Raw genomic sequence first — 16,702 nt, 5'->3', positions numbered from 1 at the left:
GCAAAAAGAAAAGGAGTACTTGTGGCACCTTAGAGGCTAACAAATTTGTTTGAGCATAAGTTTTCATGAGCTACAGCTCACTTCATCGGATGCATTCAGTGGAAAATACAGTGGGGAGATTTATATACATAGAGAACATGTGAACACTTCAATCTCTTTGGTCACTTGATTACAGACCTAAAAGTGGCAATTCTTCAACAAAAAAAACTTCAAAAACAGACTCCAACAAGAGACTGCTGAATTGGAATTAATTTGCAAACTGGATACAATTAACTTAGGCTTGAATAAAGACTGGGAGTGAATGGGTCATTACACAAAGTAAAACTATTTCCCCATGTTTATTTCCCCCCTCCAGTTCCTCAGACGTTCTTGCCAACTGCTGGAAATGGCCCACCTTGATCATCACTACGAAAGGTTCCCCCCCGTAATAGCTCACCTTACCTGATCACTCTGACAGTGTGTATGGTAACACCCATTGTTTCATGTTCTCTGTGTATATAAATCTGCTCACTGTATTTTCCACTGAATGCATCTGATGAAGTGAGAGGTAGCTCACGAAAGCTTATGCTCAAATAAATTTGTTAGTCTCTAAGGTGCCACAAGTACTCCTTTTCTTTTTGTGGATACAGACTAACACGGCTGCAATTCTGAAACCTTTAAACTACTGGAAATTCTTTTATAGATAGGCACCTATTTTGGTTTAGATTAGACTGAGGTCCGCTAGGACAGTGGTTTTCAAACTGTGGGTCACGACCCAGTACTGGGTCGCAGAACGTAAGGTACTGAGTCACGACAGCTCTGGTCAGCTCCGCCCACCAGGCAGTTAAAAGTCCCGTCAGCAGTGCTGCCCGGCTAAGGCAGGCTAGTCCCTACCTGTTCAGACACCGTGCTGTGCCCTGGAAGTGGCCAGCAGGTCTGGCTTGTAGACTGGGGCACGCACGGGGCTCCACACTCCCATTAGCCAGGGTGGCATGGAGCTGCTTTCAGACCTCCGCCTAGGAGCTGGACCTGCTGCCGACTGCTTCCAGAGCACAGTGCAGTCCGCAGTGCCGGGACAGGTTGGAAGTTTGCCTCTGCACCCCATCTCTGCACCACTGACCGGGAGCCACCAGAGGTAAGCCCATGCCCCAACCCCCTGGCCCAGCACTGAAGCCTCCCTCCAAAACCAGGAGCCCCTTCCTGTACCCTAAATCCCTCATCCCTGGCCCCACCCCAAAGCCTGCACCCCCAGCCCAGAGCCCTTACCCCCTCCCACACCCCAACCCCCTGCTCCTGCCCAGAGCCCCCTCCCACACCCTGAACCTCTCATTCATGGTCCCACCCTGTAGTCCTCACCCCAACCCTCTGCCCCAGCCCTGAGCCCCTTCCACACCCCAAACCCCTCATCCCACGCTCCATTGGGTCACAGATATCAACAATTTTCTTCAACTGGGTCACCAGAAAAAAAAGTTTGAAAACCACTGTGCTAGGAGACCATCTACACTAGCCCAAAATGAGCCACTCTAACTAAAGTGTGACTTTTTAAAGTGATTTCATTAAACCAATGGGAATCCCTGTGTAGACATTCTTATTTTGGTTTAACCAATGCAGCTCTCTCATGTAGGGAAGCGCTCACTAAGACGGACAAGAAGTGTCCTATCCTTAATGGAACAAGGAAAGTCAGTCTTAAAATGTAAGCTGAAAGGGTGTTTTATTTTGCTTCCTCCCCACTGCACCCCTCGCTTCTTTATGTACAAGAAGCTCCTGAAAGGTTTTTGTATTGTTTTAAGGAAAGATTTTTAATCTTAATGATACAAAGAATGTCAAATTTGATCTTCTCTGGTTTTGCTGGCGAACTTGGGGATTCTAGAGATGTTTATGTTCTCTGACACTCTTAACTGAAGGGACAATGTTGAGTTATTAACAAAGATATGCTTTGTTCTCAAGTGCTGATTTGGCACAGAGAATTAACAAAACAAATGTTTAAGCCAGCATTTAAAAATTTTCTTATCTCAACTGTTCAACTTCCAGGATCAAGATACCCTAATTTCACTAGTTCTCTCCACTTACCACATAGTCTTCCAGAGTAGAAGAGTCATTAATTTCTGATGTTAAGGGAGAAGAATGGGAAGTTTTCAGGCCTTCTTTGTACATCATACAGAACAACTGGCACAGGCCTATTTCTCCCCCCCTTTGTGAGTTACCTTTAACACGCACAAAGTTCTGTCTAGACTATTACCAGTAGGAGAGTGAGTTGGGGGCGGGGGGAAGACGCGGAGGGTGAGAAAACCTGGATTTGTGCTGGAAATGGCCCAGCTTGACGATCACTTTAGATAAGCTATTACCAGCAGGACAGTGGGGTGGGAGGAGGTATTGTTTCATGGTCTCTGTGTGTATATAATGTCTTCTGCAGTTTCCACGGTATGCATCCGATGAAGTGAGCTGTAGCTCATGAAAGCTCATGCTCAAATAAATTGGTTAGTCTCTAAGGTGCCACAAGTACTCCTTTTCTTTTTGTAGTTAGTATTAAGTAGAAACAAAGACATTTCTGTCTAAAAATTTACCTTCTATTATTTGTAACATTTAAATTTAATCTTTCAGTGGAATTAGCATACATATTTCTACATTTCTCCCGACTTTGTGCATGACAGTGTTTTCTGTCTAGTCACTATCACTATTTCTCCATGTATACAGCATTTCCCTTGCAGTTTGAGAGTCTTTCACACAGAAAAGAAAGATATTTTAATGACAGTGAAATGTTGTGTAATTCGTATATTTTTTCGGGCATAACACTTAATAGGATGACCCAGAGGCAGGGTAAAACGCAAAGCTACCTTTAAATAACTTTACAAACAAACTCCAGTTAGCTTCAAGTGCCCCTTTAAACACAGCAAGAGAGGAGAACCTATAGTAGTATAGTGAGATATGATCACTAAAGCTTTTATTCTGGGCATTTTTTTGTGAAGTCGGACTCCAGGATTTCATTAATCTATTCTCTATGTGACTGAAGAAAACCAGTTGAATCCCACAGAGTATGTCTCCCTAGGCATTGTTACCCTACTTTTACCTTAAAGTCATACTATTCCAGCAGCAGACAGGGGCGGGAGGGGGGAAGAAGAGGGATAGAGGGGGACAAGGATAAATGTAAAGAGAAAGTTCAATAAAAAAAAACTAATGTTGCAAATTTGCTTGGCAACTCAAATCTCTTCTTGCCTTCTTTCTTCATCAGTGCAAACTTAGCAACAGCACAGGCTGATCAGATGCAAACCGAAAAGCATAGGTCAAGGGAATGATGGTAATACTAAAATTCTGCTGTTTTAATGGGTGTTTCGACAGCGTCAGGGGTAATGAGTCATAGTACACAGAAATCAGGGTAACATGGACCTCATTTAAATGGTGCATGTAAGGAAAGTTATTTTGTCTTTAAACAGACTTATTTACAGTTGCAAGCCTGCACAAAAGAAAATTGCCCTTGGCCAGATTTAGAGGTGATATTTAAAGGTAGCACAAATTAAACTCCCATAGACCCAATTAATCCCTGTTACTCCTGGGGGAATTCTGCACCACTGCATATGCCCAGAATTCATGTCCCTCCCCCCCCCCCTAGAATTTTTTTCCCCTGCAGAAAATACATTATGCCAGAGAGGTATGAAAGGCATAACTGCAGCACATCAGGGGCTGCTGTGGCACCAGAATAGCGGGCTGCCAGTCCCAGTTGGGAGCAGCCAGCTACAGAGAGGGGAGCAGGAAAAGGAGCTGCATTCCTCACAGCACCCTGCCCATGGGGCCAGATGACGAGGCATGGGAAATGGGGGGGGGGGGAGGGAAGACAGCATGGGGCACATGGGGTACTAGGGGGGCGGCGGCACAGGTCAAAGTTCAGAAAGTCTAGTTGGGGGGCAGGCAGACCGGAGCGGGGGCTGAATGGGATTGGGGGTACAGGGACACATAGGGACAGGGAGGGGGTAGTAGAGTGGGGGTGCAGGGACACATGGGGATGGGGCAGATGTGTCTGACAGAGAGGCTAGGGGTCAGCCAGGGTCTGCATGGGGGAGGCTCCCCAACTCCCTAACAATACCTCCTCCCCCGCCCCCCCCCCAAAAAACCCTAAACTTGTTCCATATTTCTCCCAGTCACACCCAACAACACTCCAGGTTATCTCCCAGGGTCCTTCCCAGCAATTACTTCCCTCTCCCTCAGCTCCTCCATTATCCCAGACTCCTCCAAACCTTTGCACTGCTTCCGTGGGGTGCAGGAACTTTGTTTCTGTATTGTAGATTCAATGAATTATTACTCAGAGTTCTGTACTAATATGCCTAGTAAGGAATCTATTTGTCAAAAAACATTTTCCTGAATCTTTTCTGTCTGTATTGTTACAGACATACTTACTGAAAGGTATTTTGAAATAAATTACCAAAATAACTGAAACTGGCATGATTATATTGTGTTATTTTGACAAATATAATGCAGAATTTTAGACTATTGTGTGCAGAATTTTTAATTTTTTGGCACAGAATTCCTCCAGGAGTACACTGTGCAAAGAAGTCTAAGTCCATGTACCAAGAATTGAAGGGGGTGGGAAGAATCCCCAAAGGAACATTTCTGCATTTAGTTTCTACTGTATTATTCAACCTTAAATCCCAAAATCAAATGCTAAACTTTTAAAGAGATGAGACCCAAGTCTTGTCTACACTGGGAAAGAGGCATCATATTAGGAGATGTTTTAACACGAGTTACAGATACAGTTTTTCTCTTAGTGTAGAGAACACATTTACAAATGTTAGCTGCCGTTCTCCCAGCACCTACCCTCTGAAAATTCAAGGTGGGTTTTTTTTGGCATAGGATCCTTCCACATTAAAGAGTCCTTTCACACACACTCACAAGCGTCACTCACAAGCCCCACTCACAAGCGTCAACCTTCACCACATCCTCCTGCTCCAAGTGTTTAGTCGATAGATCCTCTCTCCGGTGGCCTCTGAAGCTCAATGGACCTGAGCTGGTTTGGACCAGTGGAGGGTGAGGAAAGGAGTTTGGTTTCAAAGCTGAGGGCCCTCTGCAGAGAACTGTCAACCCCTGCAATTCCCCCGCCCCCACCCCGCAAAGTCTTAAAATCAAGGGACATCCATCTTGAAGTGTCTATGCAGATCACAACTGCAGCAGTATGGCAGAGAGAGGGAATCCCTCAAGTAGACAGATCCCACGCTATTAGAGCTTTGTAAGTGAAACAAAACAACATCTTAAACTCAGCCCAGTGACCATGAATGGACAGTGCAAATCAAGCACCACAGGCACTGTGAGCTCCTACCAGGAAACACTACTTACCAAAAAGGCAGGTGTTTTCTGTGCCACTTTAAGCTTTCTGATTGATCTGAAGTGAAGTTCCACAGAGAGTACATTAAAGTAATCCAGTTTTAAGGTAACAAAAGCACAAATCACTTAGTCTACACTGGATTAACTCATGATTTTCCAATTTTTTTTTAAAAAGGATTATGTTGGTCCAAAATGCATCAGAGCAATTTTAAAACTCAAGGGAGTTTATGTGAGAAGTACAGGTGGGGCCCAATAGCACTTCCTTTTAAGGTTGCCCCAACACTTCCCATTATAAAACAGTTTTCAGCTGCTTATAATTTTGCCAAGCTAACCCATTTGGGCTGAAGTTTTCCATACTGGATGCAAGGCTGTTTTTTTGTTGTTGTTGGTTTGTTGGGGGGGAATTTCAGCCAAAACTGTTCAGCTGTTTCCAAGAACAAGGCTTGGGCAAGAGAGATCATATTTTTCCACATATTAAAAAAAAAATAAATAAAAAAATTAAAAAAATCTAACAGCTTCACTGAGAATCTCTGGCACCCCAGAGAAGGGTCTTGAAATTTGGCAGGTGGCTGGTTGCCTGTGTGTCAGCCTGTGGAAGTCAGCCCAAATTTGGCAGAGTTGTAAACCTCTGCAAAACTAATATGCATATGCACTGTAGAGATTTTACAAGAGTGTTGTAGTTAGATTCCCTAAAGATTCCATCTGCACTAGGCATGCTCCAGCCTGGGGCTTAGAAGGACTTTCTCTGCATAGGAAGAAGGGACAGAGACAGATCTGATAAGATGGGTTGTAGAGGCAGAGAGATTTGGACAAGGAGCTGAGGGAGGGAGGGAAGGCAAGAGGCAGGCCTTCTGTCTTATTCACAGCACAGCATGCAAGGTACTCAATGAGCCACTCTTCAATATTTTGTTTGATCCTCACTGTTCAGCGTGTGGCCATGCCTTCTTTACAGCACACTATTCAAACCCTTCTCTGAAGGCAAAATTATTAATTTCCTCATGGGCTTTTCTGGGGTGTTCATCAAGTATTGGAGTGCTTCATTAACATTAGTTAGTATATCTTATCAACCCCTCATCTCATAGCAGTGCTGTACTTATCCCCATTTTACAGATGGTGAGCTGAGACAGATTAAGATCTAAAGTATCCACTAATTTTGGGTGCCCAACCTGAGGCACTTGGGACCTAATTTTTCAGAGAACGTAACATTATATAGCACTTTGTATGCTCAAAGCACAATTCCTACTGACTTCAACTGCTGCTGTGAGTTCTCAGCACTTCTGCAAATCAGATCCCAGAACACCATAAAATGAGGAACATCCAATTAGTGACCACCTCTGAAAGGGTGATTGAAGGAACTTGCCTGGCATAACATAGCAACTACCTTGCTACGGCCACAGAGAATCCAGTTCCCCAGGGTAGCACATTCAACTACCTTAATTAGGAGATCTTCCTTTCTCTTTCATAATCCCCTGCCTCACTAACTCCCTATCTACCAACTTCTGCAACAAATGAAGCAGGGGCCCTTCAGATAGATTCCATCACTATACAACCCTGATGCATCCTCAGAGCAGGTCTATCCTGTGCACTGAATGAGTCAGGAGTCCGGGGGGGCGGGAGGAGAACAGTATAATCATGGAATTAGAGAGTATATCATAATACATACACACAAGGAGGCCAAATTAAGGTTGCACAGGCAACTGTAACTCTGCCTTTTCCAAAACTTTTGAATGCTTGACTCTGTCTTAATGTAGTTTTGTGCAATGAGTCAACCTATAATATTCATTTTGTTGCCACCTTTCCTATAACAGTATTACAGCCTCCCCCAACAACTGAAGTGGGTTATTACAACATGAGCCAAGTTAAAGTATTACGAGCAGAGACATGAAAAAGGTATGACAGTTAGTGGTGAAAGGTTAACAGACAGATTTAAGGAAGAACTTGTGGGAGAGGAGAGGTTGTTTGGCATACTACAGGCTGTATGTAGGAGGCTACTCCATGCATAGGAAACACCATGAAAGAGATATAGTCACATAAATAGACAAGAGGGTGTCATCAAAAGGGAAGAAGAAATTGGGAGAACATAGTGCAAGAGGTGGGTGTGTAGGAAAGGAAACAGGAGATACAGCTGGGCAACACTGAGCAGCTTTGGTGGGAAGATTAGAAATGCAGATTGTATAGTACCAACTCTTTAGACACACATAAAACCTCCTAAAAAACTTAAGTGTCAGGGTCTAAAATGTTTAATATTGATCCACAATAATCAGTAATGGACAAGCTCAGTGATCCTACAGCAGTTGCAAGCATTACCATACAACAAACATAGGTTCAACTTCTAAATCTGGGCACTCACTTCCTAGGCTAGAAGTGCTGTGGACAAAGCATATTTAGCTCCTGGGCCATGTATTGTTCTGCAGAAACCCTGTTGGACAGTCTAGAAAGAGAAATGGAAGGCCAGCCACTGTAACACTGTGTTGATCTGGACGCGATAGCAATATAGTTCTGTCTAAGCTTAGAGCCTAGTTATAAGATTAAAAACCACCATTCCAGTGTTCATTCTGGGCTGCACAAGTGCATCATGAGCATTCACTGTAGTGCTGAAGTACAGACAAAGCTCCATGTCAGCACAAAAGCTTTTTTTTTTTTTTTTTTTTTAAGTGAATCTGAAGCAGTCAACGAAAGACACCTGAACATACCAAAGATGTAATAGTTCAAAGGAGAAGGTTGAAAGAGACCTGACCTGAAGTAGGAAGAGTTAACCCAAGATTTTCTTTAAATGGCTCTTTTCTTCTCCCTCACTATACCCTTCCTTCCACCACACCCTTAGTATGAGCCCCACATGACAAAAATTTGTTCCTAGCCTTTAATCTGGGATGAGATAGCCTGGAAAAAACAACTGCAGCTTTTTGTATACTCAGTGCTGCCACTTTATTTTCTTTAAATTGTGCTGGTGGATAAGATGGTAAAGAGATGGCCGTGAGCCAACACTGCAGTAGAACCAGTTACCCAAGGTACAGTTACAATGCTGAACCAACCAAATTACTACAGCTGACAGGTATATGGTTGATATCTGGGATGTAAATACTGAAACTAAGGTAACTTCTGTAGCCTAAAGAATTTTAGAGATGGGGGGTGAAGAAAATTCAGATTAGATTAGTGTCATGGTATCGTTTCAACCAATAATGCTAACAGTTATTTTAAAAGGAAAAAAAAACAAAAACCTAGATCTCAGACATTTCCATCTGTAACAAAATGAAGCTACCCAGTGACTCAAAATGTGGTGGTGAAGTTTTTCTGTTAAATACACAAAAACAAATTCCTTCTACTAGCTCTTCCCCAGCCCTCTCCCTCCCCTGCCTTTGCAAAAAAACAAAAATAAACCCCAGACCTACTATCTCTTGACACTGATCCCATACAGAAAGCAGTTGAGGAGCAGCGTGTTTATTCTTTTCTTTTTGAGGAGCTATGCAATCCATGATCTGTCCTGAAGTTTCAGAAGTCAACCCAAAACTATGTGTGAAACAAACCAAGGAATCCACTTTGATGTAACAGCAGGTGTGTGTGTTTATTATTAGGTACATGCACACATCAGCTTTGTCACATTTTTGACAGTAACAAGGAACTGCCTCCCAAAAAAGTAACAGTATGAAAGATAAGAAAACCTACTTCAGTGGTCTCATTTCCAATCCCTGCTAAAAGGGCACTGATCTTAACTAGTTAAAAATATTTTAATTCAACGTCCATTTTCTGAGAGAGAAATCAGCATTTAAACAGCATGTCCTGAGCTTTCTAGTAAACAACTCTTTTATTAATAATTTTAAAAGTTTCTTTGTTCTCTTACTGATGTTTAGAAGTGTCTTTTGGGCAGATCCAAGCAAACTAAACATATTTTGGCCCACCTCTTTCTTCCTCTCCTTCCCTTCTATGTATATATTGATGTGCTGGCTATTGTGTTTAAGCTCCACTGCAGCTAATACTAGTAAACACTCTCTTGAAAAGACTGAGTAAGAGCACTCAATACAAGAATTATGGCATCATTCTATTGCAAAAGACAGGATCTGCAACTGACCAACAAAGTGAAACAATAGAGAGTCCAGTCAAATGTCCAAAGTGAACAAGCGAGGAGGAGGGGGCGGGGGGAGTAGAGCAGGGGAAGAGGGTAGGGAGAAGGAAGAACCTACATTTCTCTCTCAGGGATAGGTATCTTATGTGTTAATTGTAACACTAGTAGGTACAAAATTTTCCAGATACAAGTGTGCTGTTTTTGAGTCTATGTCCTGTCCATTTTACTTACAGACCATCCCTTCGCCATCCCTTCTGAGAAACCAGATTCTGCAAAGCAACATACCATCCCATGAGACAAAATGCAGTTAAAAGAAAGGTTTGTATTCTAAGCAGCATTTCACTTCCCCCCACCCTTCAGTTTAAACAATTAGTTTCAAATAATGTGAATTAATTTCCTTTAAATTAAAATGCCAGTTAAATTCTCTCTCATTTGTGTAGGCTTTCAAGAGAATCACAAGCCAGATCCATTCTGGAATAAGACTATTTTGAGGCCTTGTTTTTGATGGTTACTTTCTATTAAACATTCGGTTCCAAAGGAACTGTTGCATAATTTGATATACCAGATAGTTACTGGTTGGTGGACATACTGTTGGGGAAGCTAGCCATATGTGAAACACAAAGCTAGATCAATCTATAATAACAGCTAGAAAACAAGTTTTTAATTAAAACACGTCATTTTATAGATTAGAGAGAGAGGGCTTGAAATGTGACAAGACAGAACCCCAAATATGATAAAACTGCATCCACACAGCGTGAAATCTAATCACATTCTTGAAGGCCTTTTGTTTCTGAACCACCTTACCACTCAGTACGTCTCATCTACCAAATAACCAGAACATTTTTTCTCCTCCCTTCCCTAACATTAACACAACTTCAATCATAGCAACAAGAGCAAGACTGAGGTCAAAAATATATGCACTGTGAACATTTCCATCTGCATCCCACTGTCTTTGGGCTTCTCTACATATTGATTTCACATATGAAGACATATTGTAACAATGAAATAAGTTTTGCTCTAATGTATGGGCTGTTAGTTTTATCAAAATTGTCTACACTGAACATACCCCTATTTTATATAAGTAGCATTCTTAATGCCCATGTTTTGATCACTATCCTTCCAGCCAAATGCTAGATAGATTCCCTACGAAGACAGCAAATGCCTCTGATTGGGGCCAGGGTTTGCTATTAAGTGCACTGTCCACCAATGGAGGAATATGCTGCCTCTGACAAATTCTAAAACCAATATACAACAAATTAAAACAAAGCAAAACTCTCAAACTTATATACCAACTCAAAAGAACAGTCACATACATAACTTCAGTTTGATGAAGGAAAAATAACATTCCAAGAAATACCACAATAGAACAGAAGTTTGCAAATAGTGAGAATGATTGACAGTGAATTCATATTTTATAATCTGACATGTGCACTGGAAAATAAATTATTCTATCACAATAATCTGTACTATCTTGTGTAAATGAGTTTTTGTTTAGACCGGACATCCACCTCAGGATATTATGATATACTATTAAAAAGAAAAGGAGTAGTTGTGGCACCTTAGAGACTAACAAATTTATTAGACATAAGCTTTCATGAGCTACAGCTCACTTAATCAGAAACTACTACATGCCACAAGGGGCCACAACAGTGGTTCCCTTAACCCACCCAGCAATATTGTTAATCTATCCAACTATACTCTTATCCCAGCAGAAGAATCTGTCCTTGCTACTCTGACTACTATTAAAGTAGACAGTAAACAAACAAAGGTGATTTATTTACATTTCCCCAAAACTGAATATTTGTAGCAGATCAATAAGACAAGTTTAGGACAGACTGTGGTTTAACTCTCCAACCTGAAGATAAGAGGAAGTCAATCAAGTACATGAAAGGTACAGATGTGGTCAGAAATTATTGATATTAAATTGGGGAAGGATAGTACAAATTAGAGACTGAATTCCTTACATCCAACATTCATGTTAAATAAATCATACTGAAGCTACAGATTTTATTGTTCTTGTAAGGCATCACCAAGACAAAAAAGGCATGAGAACCATTTGACTGGCCTACCTTTGCTTTAAAAGTTATAGAGCAAGAAGCTCTTAGACAAGCAGTCAAGCCAGTAGGACGCAAGAAAAACCTTTAAAAGTCATAAAGGAATTTAAAATGAGGTTTGTGGTTAATTACATTCAACAGCAATATCAGCTACAGAAAGGAACAGCTATCAAAAAGAACCATTTTTTTTTTTACTATAAATGACTCAGCCTATTATTTCCGAAGTTTTAAAAGATATATTACTACATGTTCTGCAAATAAAAAGCCTATGAAGTTTTAGCTACTTTAAAATATTAAATGTGAAAATTAGATTTCTATGGCCATTCACTATGAAAGGGCCATCATGTCTAAAAACTACTATCTTAAGTTTTCAACACAGTCCCCTTCAAAAAGGCACAAGCTTATAGATCTGCTCAAAATTATGGAGGAGAATAAACTCCTTTACAAAACAGCATAGTGCCTGCAAGACGTGTAAATAAGTCAGAGGCTCAAATCCTACCTGAGTTAACTATTTGTCAGTCATCTAATTAGGAGCTAAATAGGAAGCAACACCAAAGAAAAGCTGGCAGAGATAAGTCTGTTCTGTGAACACTGACTTTTTCTAATACTTGCCCCCATCTGGTACAATATTCCCAATTTTGTCATCTAGAGGTCAAGGTCTACGGTAAATGTTATCACCAGGATATACAACAGTTCTTTAAAAGCAAAAAAAAAAACAACCCACGCGTGTCCAGGTTTTCATCCTCCTCCGCCCCACATACAGAAGTGGGCCCAGCGATAACTGGAAAAAACAGATCAAGGAAGGGCGACGAAGGATCCCACCACAGGAGAGGGTGACGAAGAGCGGCATTTGCTCGCCTGAGTGGCCATCTGCTGTGAAGCGCCCAGCGTGCGAACGGCACACTCGGGCCGGGTCCCCACGCCGCGATCGCCCCACGCCCCGCACGAGCTGGGCCGAGTCTGGGGGCAGGGTCGGCTGTAACCCAGCGACCCGCCTCGCCCCTTTCCAAGGGCACAGGCAGCAGGGTGCGGGGCAGCCCCCAGCGGGCTGGCGAGCACGCGTCGCCGGGGAGACCCGACTGTCTCGGCTTCCCGCCCCCCCGGGGGATGCTGGCGTCTCCGTCCGGCCCCCCCAGCAGCAGGGCCAGGAGCGAGCCCCGGAGCGGGCAGCTATGCCCGGAGCTCGGGGAGTGTCTGTCCGTCAGTCGCTGCTCCGCGGCAGGCGCCTCCGACTTACCTTCATCGTCGAGCTCTAGTTTCTCCAGCATCCCTTCAGAGGCGGCCGGGGGCTGAGGAGAAGCCGGAGCCGCCGCAGCTGCCGCCGCCTGCGGAAGGGGGAAAACGGAGAAGGGGATCAGCATCCAGGCGCGGACCTACCGGACCCGCGGCGGCATCGGACGCAGCCCGGCGTGGCAGAGGCTGAGCCGGTCTGACGGAGGGGAGTAGCCGCCGGGCGGATGCGGAAGGCGGCTGCTAGCCCGAGTCCGTGTGGGGATGAGGGAGGGGATCACCCTCCAGCCTGACGGGGCTCGATTTGTGCTGTCTCCTACACGCACTGGGGGAGGGGAGGAGGCGGGACCTCCCCCCCCACCCCCACCCCCGGCGGCTGCTCCCAGCCCATTAACCCTTTACAGCCAGGCCGGGTAGGACTCTGTCCTTTGGAGAGGCCACTGGCCTGTGACGTGGGAGGTCTCGCGTCTCCTCAGCATCCTTCAAGTCAGCGAGCTGCCGTTTACGTCCGTTAGATTCCACAGGCAGCCAAAAGAACCTTTCGGTGAGAAAGTTCCACCCCTTCCTCCTCACGGTCCCCCTTTCTGGGGCCTGACCGGGATTTGGAACATTCCGTTTTGCAGCAATCAAGCAGGCTGCTCTACACAGGAGGGAAGGTAACTACCATTCACACAGAGAGCGGGAGGGGGGGGGGAGGAGAGACCGGTGGTTGTGCTATTGCTACTTGCACCCTGGGTCAAGCCATCCACCTTTCCCTGTCCAGCCTGCAGGGCGAGGGCGGGCTGTTAAAGCCGCCTGCCATTCTTCCCAGGGTCGGGGTAAGGTAACCTGCCAGGAGGAAGCCCTTCCCCCGACAGCCGGCGTTGGTAGTGTCCGATATATTTACCTGCTAAGGCGGCCGTGAGCAGCCAGTCCCACCGCTGTCTAGCGGGGGATGCTGGATCCCACCTCCCCACTGCCAAGGGTGGGCCACCTTCACGAGGCATGTCTTTCTCAGGCTGTCCTGCAGACCAGTCCCCGCTGCAGTCCCTGCCCTCCCAGGCGTGTCCCGGGTCCTGGTGTGCCTGGAGACCCCATCCTCCACCTCCCACAACATGCCTCTCACACCTACTGTAGGCCCAGCCTCCCAGGACAGCGAGGGTCCCAGCCTGGCTGTGGCACTGTGAGACACACAAGAGTCAGACCCCAGCATTACAGCGGGCCCACAACATTCAGCAAGTCCCAGCATGCAGTGGTCCAGCTTGATGCCAGGGGGCCTGGTTACACTGCATGTCAGACTGTTGTCTGTGCAGGCCCCATTTCTCTGAAGTAAAGATAAAGATGAGTGTCATCTGTCCTATTCTGTACTCATGAAACAGAGATGCTGTGGTAAATGAAGCTGTAAGGAGTGTGGGGACCGGATTTTGGACAGATGGAACAAGTGGAGTAGTCTTCATGCTCCTGGTAAGTTACTGTACTGTTGGACAAAGTTTGGACAGCCCCTTTTAAAGTGATCATTCCATTTTCTTTATGAGTTTCTGCTACACAGGTGCTATAGCTTGGTTAAATACAGCAGGTCTTTTCCACATAAATGACCAGGTGTAAAATATTTTAAGGTTCTTATTTTACCTCCACTTTTCTAAGTCTGTTCATATAAAGTACACATTTTTTAAAGTAAGGGTAATTAACCACTGGAAAAGTTTACCAAGGGATGGGATAGATTCTTCATCATTTGAAGTCTTTAAATCCAGATTGGGTTTCTTTTTAAATGAAATGCTCTTGCGCTTAATCAGAAGTTATGGTCTTGATGCAGGAATTAAAGGGTGAAAGTATATGGCTTTTATTATGCAAGAGGATAGACTAGATGATCATAATGAGTCTTTCTGGCTTCATAGTCTATAATTTAGAAAATGAATAGCCTGAAGTTGTTAGTCACTAAAGTGTGGATGCTTTAGAAATGTTCAGCATAAATCACACTGGCTGAGACAGGGTAATGTAAATAAAGTTTACATTATGAACCTTCTGAATTAGCATATACTTTTTGTGGCCCAAAATCACGGATTGCTAGCAACTGGCAGAGACAGGTCCAGGGGGATTGAGTTCTTCTGCTTACCTTGTTACCTAACCCCTTCTGCCTCTTCCTCGGAGTTTTCATTTTAGTTCTTAATGGTTGTCTCTATTCATCTCTACCCTCTTATTTAACTGCCTTTTCCTTGGACAGCTACTGACTTATTTGTCTGCAGGGCTCAGAAGGAAACCAGGCTTCTCTCTGCTGTAGAGCTTCAAAGGAAGCATTCCTTCTCCTTAGAAGTAGGTTCTCTATCCCTTGCTGAGCTGTGGCAGCAGATGCTAGTAGACGTTAGAAATGCTCCATGATGCAGAGCATGGTGCTTCAAAGGAGTCATAGCAACCATGTAGAGAATACTATGGTTTATTTGGCTCCCAGTCACAGGCACTGGCTGCTGAAGGTGAGGAAGTCTTCCAAGGAGAAGGCAGACAGAGGACTAAGGCATTCAATATTTCTTGCTTTCCAGCAGAATAACATGCACAAAAACTAGGGAACACCACAAAATGTGTGTTAGTGAGAGTTAAGGGTTGAGAAGGGAGTACAGAACCTTAACAATTCTAGCACAGTTCTGCATGGCAGCTACAAAGAAGGAAAATAAGAGCCTCAGGGGGGTTGGGTGACTGCTTTCTACCCCTAAACAAACCCCTTCCAGTGGACTTTAATATGAACCCTCATTTGCTCAGGAAGTAGGAGTGTCCAATTCTTGGTCATAAGAAAGACCACCATGAGGACACTGTGTCAAGTTTAATTCCAAACAACTTGTGTGTTGTTTTTTGTAATGGTGAAATATTATGAATATATACCTCAATGAATATTGTAGCTGATCAGCCATATAAACCACCAATACTGCATACACTAAGTAGCAATACTTCAGAACATCCACAGCATTTTAATTATATCTTTTATTTCAGCTGTGCTTAACCCCCCCCCCCTTACAATTTTCCTTTTATATCAGTTGTCTTGATATTGATCAGGGTAAAATGTGCTTCTTACCAAATTTTTTTTGTTTGTTTAAAAAAGAACCCCAAAACCATTAAGGTGTCACCCCAACTCAAACAAATATAACCCAGTGCTTATAGTGGCCCCTGCAGTTCTGTGGGGAGCTATCACAGCTCCAGCTGGTAAGGAGCTGTGAAAATTCTGGGAGGAGGAGCAAGGTCAAGGGGGACACCTATTCCCCCCCCCCCCCCCCCGTCACATAGCAAATGACACCCATTTGGAAGAACGAAAAGTAAACTTGTCAGAATGAAGAACACCACTGACGTGTATCTTAACAAAAATATTTACCATGGAGAAAAAGTTGTGAAATAAGGTTGCCATCTCTGAGTTACAAAAAAACAAGACATCTGGGATAATCCTGAGCCAATAAAACTGAGTACCCTTGCAGACTTCCCAGGACAGCTACCTCACAAAAACAAACAAAAAAAATTCTGGGAAAACCCAGACAAGTGGTGGCCCTACTATGAAAGTAAAACTTCCAATAAAGAATACATACATTTCAGGAGAAAAATTAATATTGATAGGACTAAACTAGTAATAAAGCATGTTTTTGTAGGATCAGGGAATTAGTTACAGAAATCTGGTTTATTTTTTAATTAAAAAGGATATAAATTATATATAGCTGGAAGTCCAAAAGGGTATTGATTGTCATAACAATATCATAGGGCATGTTTCTAGTGAGGTCCCACGGGGATTGGTTCTTGGCCCTAAGCTATTATAACATTTTCATTAATGACCTGGAAGAAAACATAAAATCATCACTGATAAAGTTTGTAGATGACACAAAAATTAGGGAAGCAATAAATAATGAGGACCGGGTCACTGATAAAGAGTGACCTGGATCGCTTGATAAGCTGGCTGCAAGCATACAATATGCATTTTAATATGGCTAAATACATCTAGGAACAAAGAAATGTAGGCCACACTTATATGATGGGGGACACTGTCTTGGGAAGCGGTGATTGAAAATGATTTGGGGATTGTGGTGGATAATCAGCTGTACATGAGCTCCCAGTGTGACAC

General features: G+C 43.6%; 1 protein-coding gene and 1 long non-coding RNA gene across 19 annotated transcripts in view; one reads left to right on the top strand and one right to left on the bottom strand.

Moving 5' to 3' along the window:
* PRKAG2 (protein kinase AMP-activated non-catalytic subunit gamma 2) overlaps window positions 1-16,702 on the bottom strand; it is a 379,638-nt gene that overhangs the window by 74,610 nt on the left and 288,326 nt on the right. For 11 of the 15 annotated variants that reach the window (XR_012157633.2, XR_012157635.2, XR_012157636.2 and 8 more), the window contains 2 exons: window positions 12,641-12,728; window positions 12,128-12,184 (listed from right to left, as the gene is read on the bottom strand). The exons of 1 other annotated variant lie outside the window; for it this stretch is intronic. Coding sequence is in view for 10 of the 14 variants with exons in the window: in XM_073334621.2 (XP_073190722.1) it covers window positions 12,128-12,184; window positions 12,641-12,728 (145 nt within the window). In the remaining 4 variants the exon portion in view is untranslated. Of the gene's footprint in view, window positions 1-12,123; window positions 12,185-12,640; window positions 12,729-16,702 lie in introns of those variants that run through there. 3 more of the 15 variants (XM_073334618.2, XM_073334629.1, XM_073334626.1) reach the window with 2 other exon arrangements.
* Window positions 12,199-16,702, top strand: part of LOC140907811 (uncharacterized) — a 45,777-nt gene continuing 41,273 nt past the window's right edge. For 2 of the 4 annotated variants that reach the window (XR_012157638.2, XR_012157637.2), the window contains exons 1-2: window positions 12,199-13,289; window positions 13,992-14,076. This is a non-coding gene — a long non-coding RNA (uncharacterized LOC140907811). The remainder of the gene's footprint in view (window positions 13,290-13,991; window positions 14,077-16,702) is intronic. The other 2 variants (XR_012157640.2, XR_012157639.2) reach the window with 2 other exon arrangements.

This window comes from Lepidochelys kempii, chromosome 2 (genome assembly GCF_965140285.1).
Source record: "Lepidochelys kempii isolate rLepKem1 chromosome 2, rLepKem1.hap1, whole genome shotgun sequence".
In the NCBI taxonomy this organism is placed as follows: domain Eukaryota; kingdom Metazoa; phylum Chordata; order Testudines; family Cheloniidae; genus Lepidochelys; species Lepidochelys kempii.
Note: the sequence above shows the minus strand (reverse complement) of the source record. Positions and strands in the feature narration are given on the sequence as shown.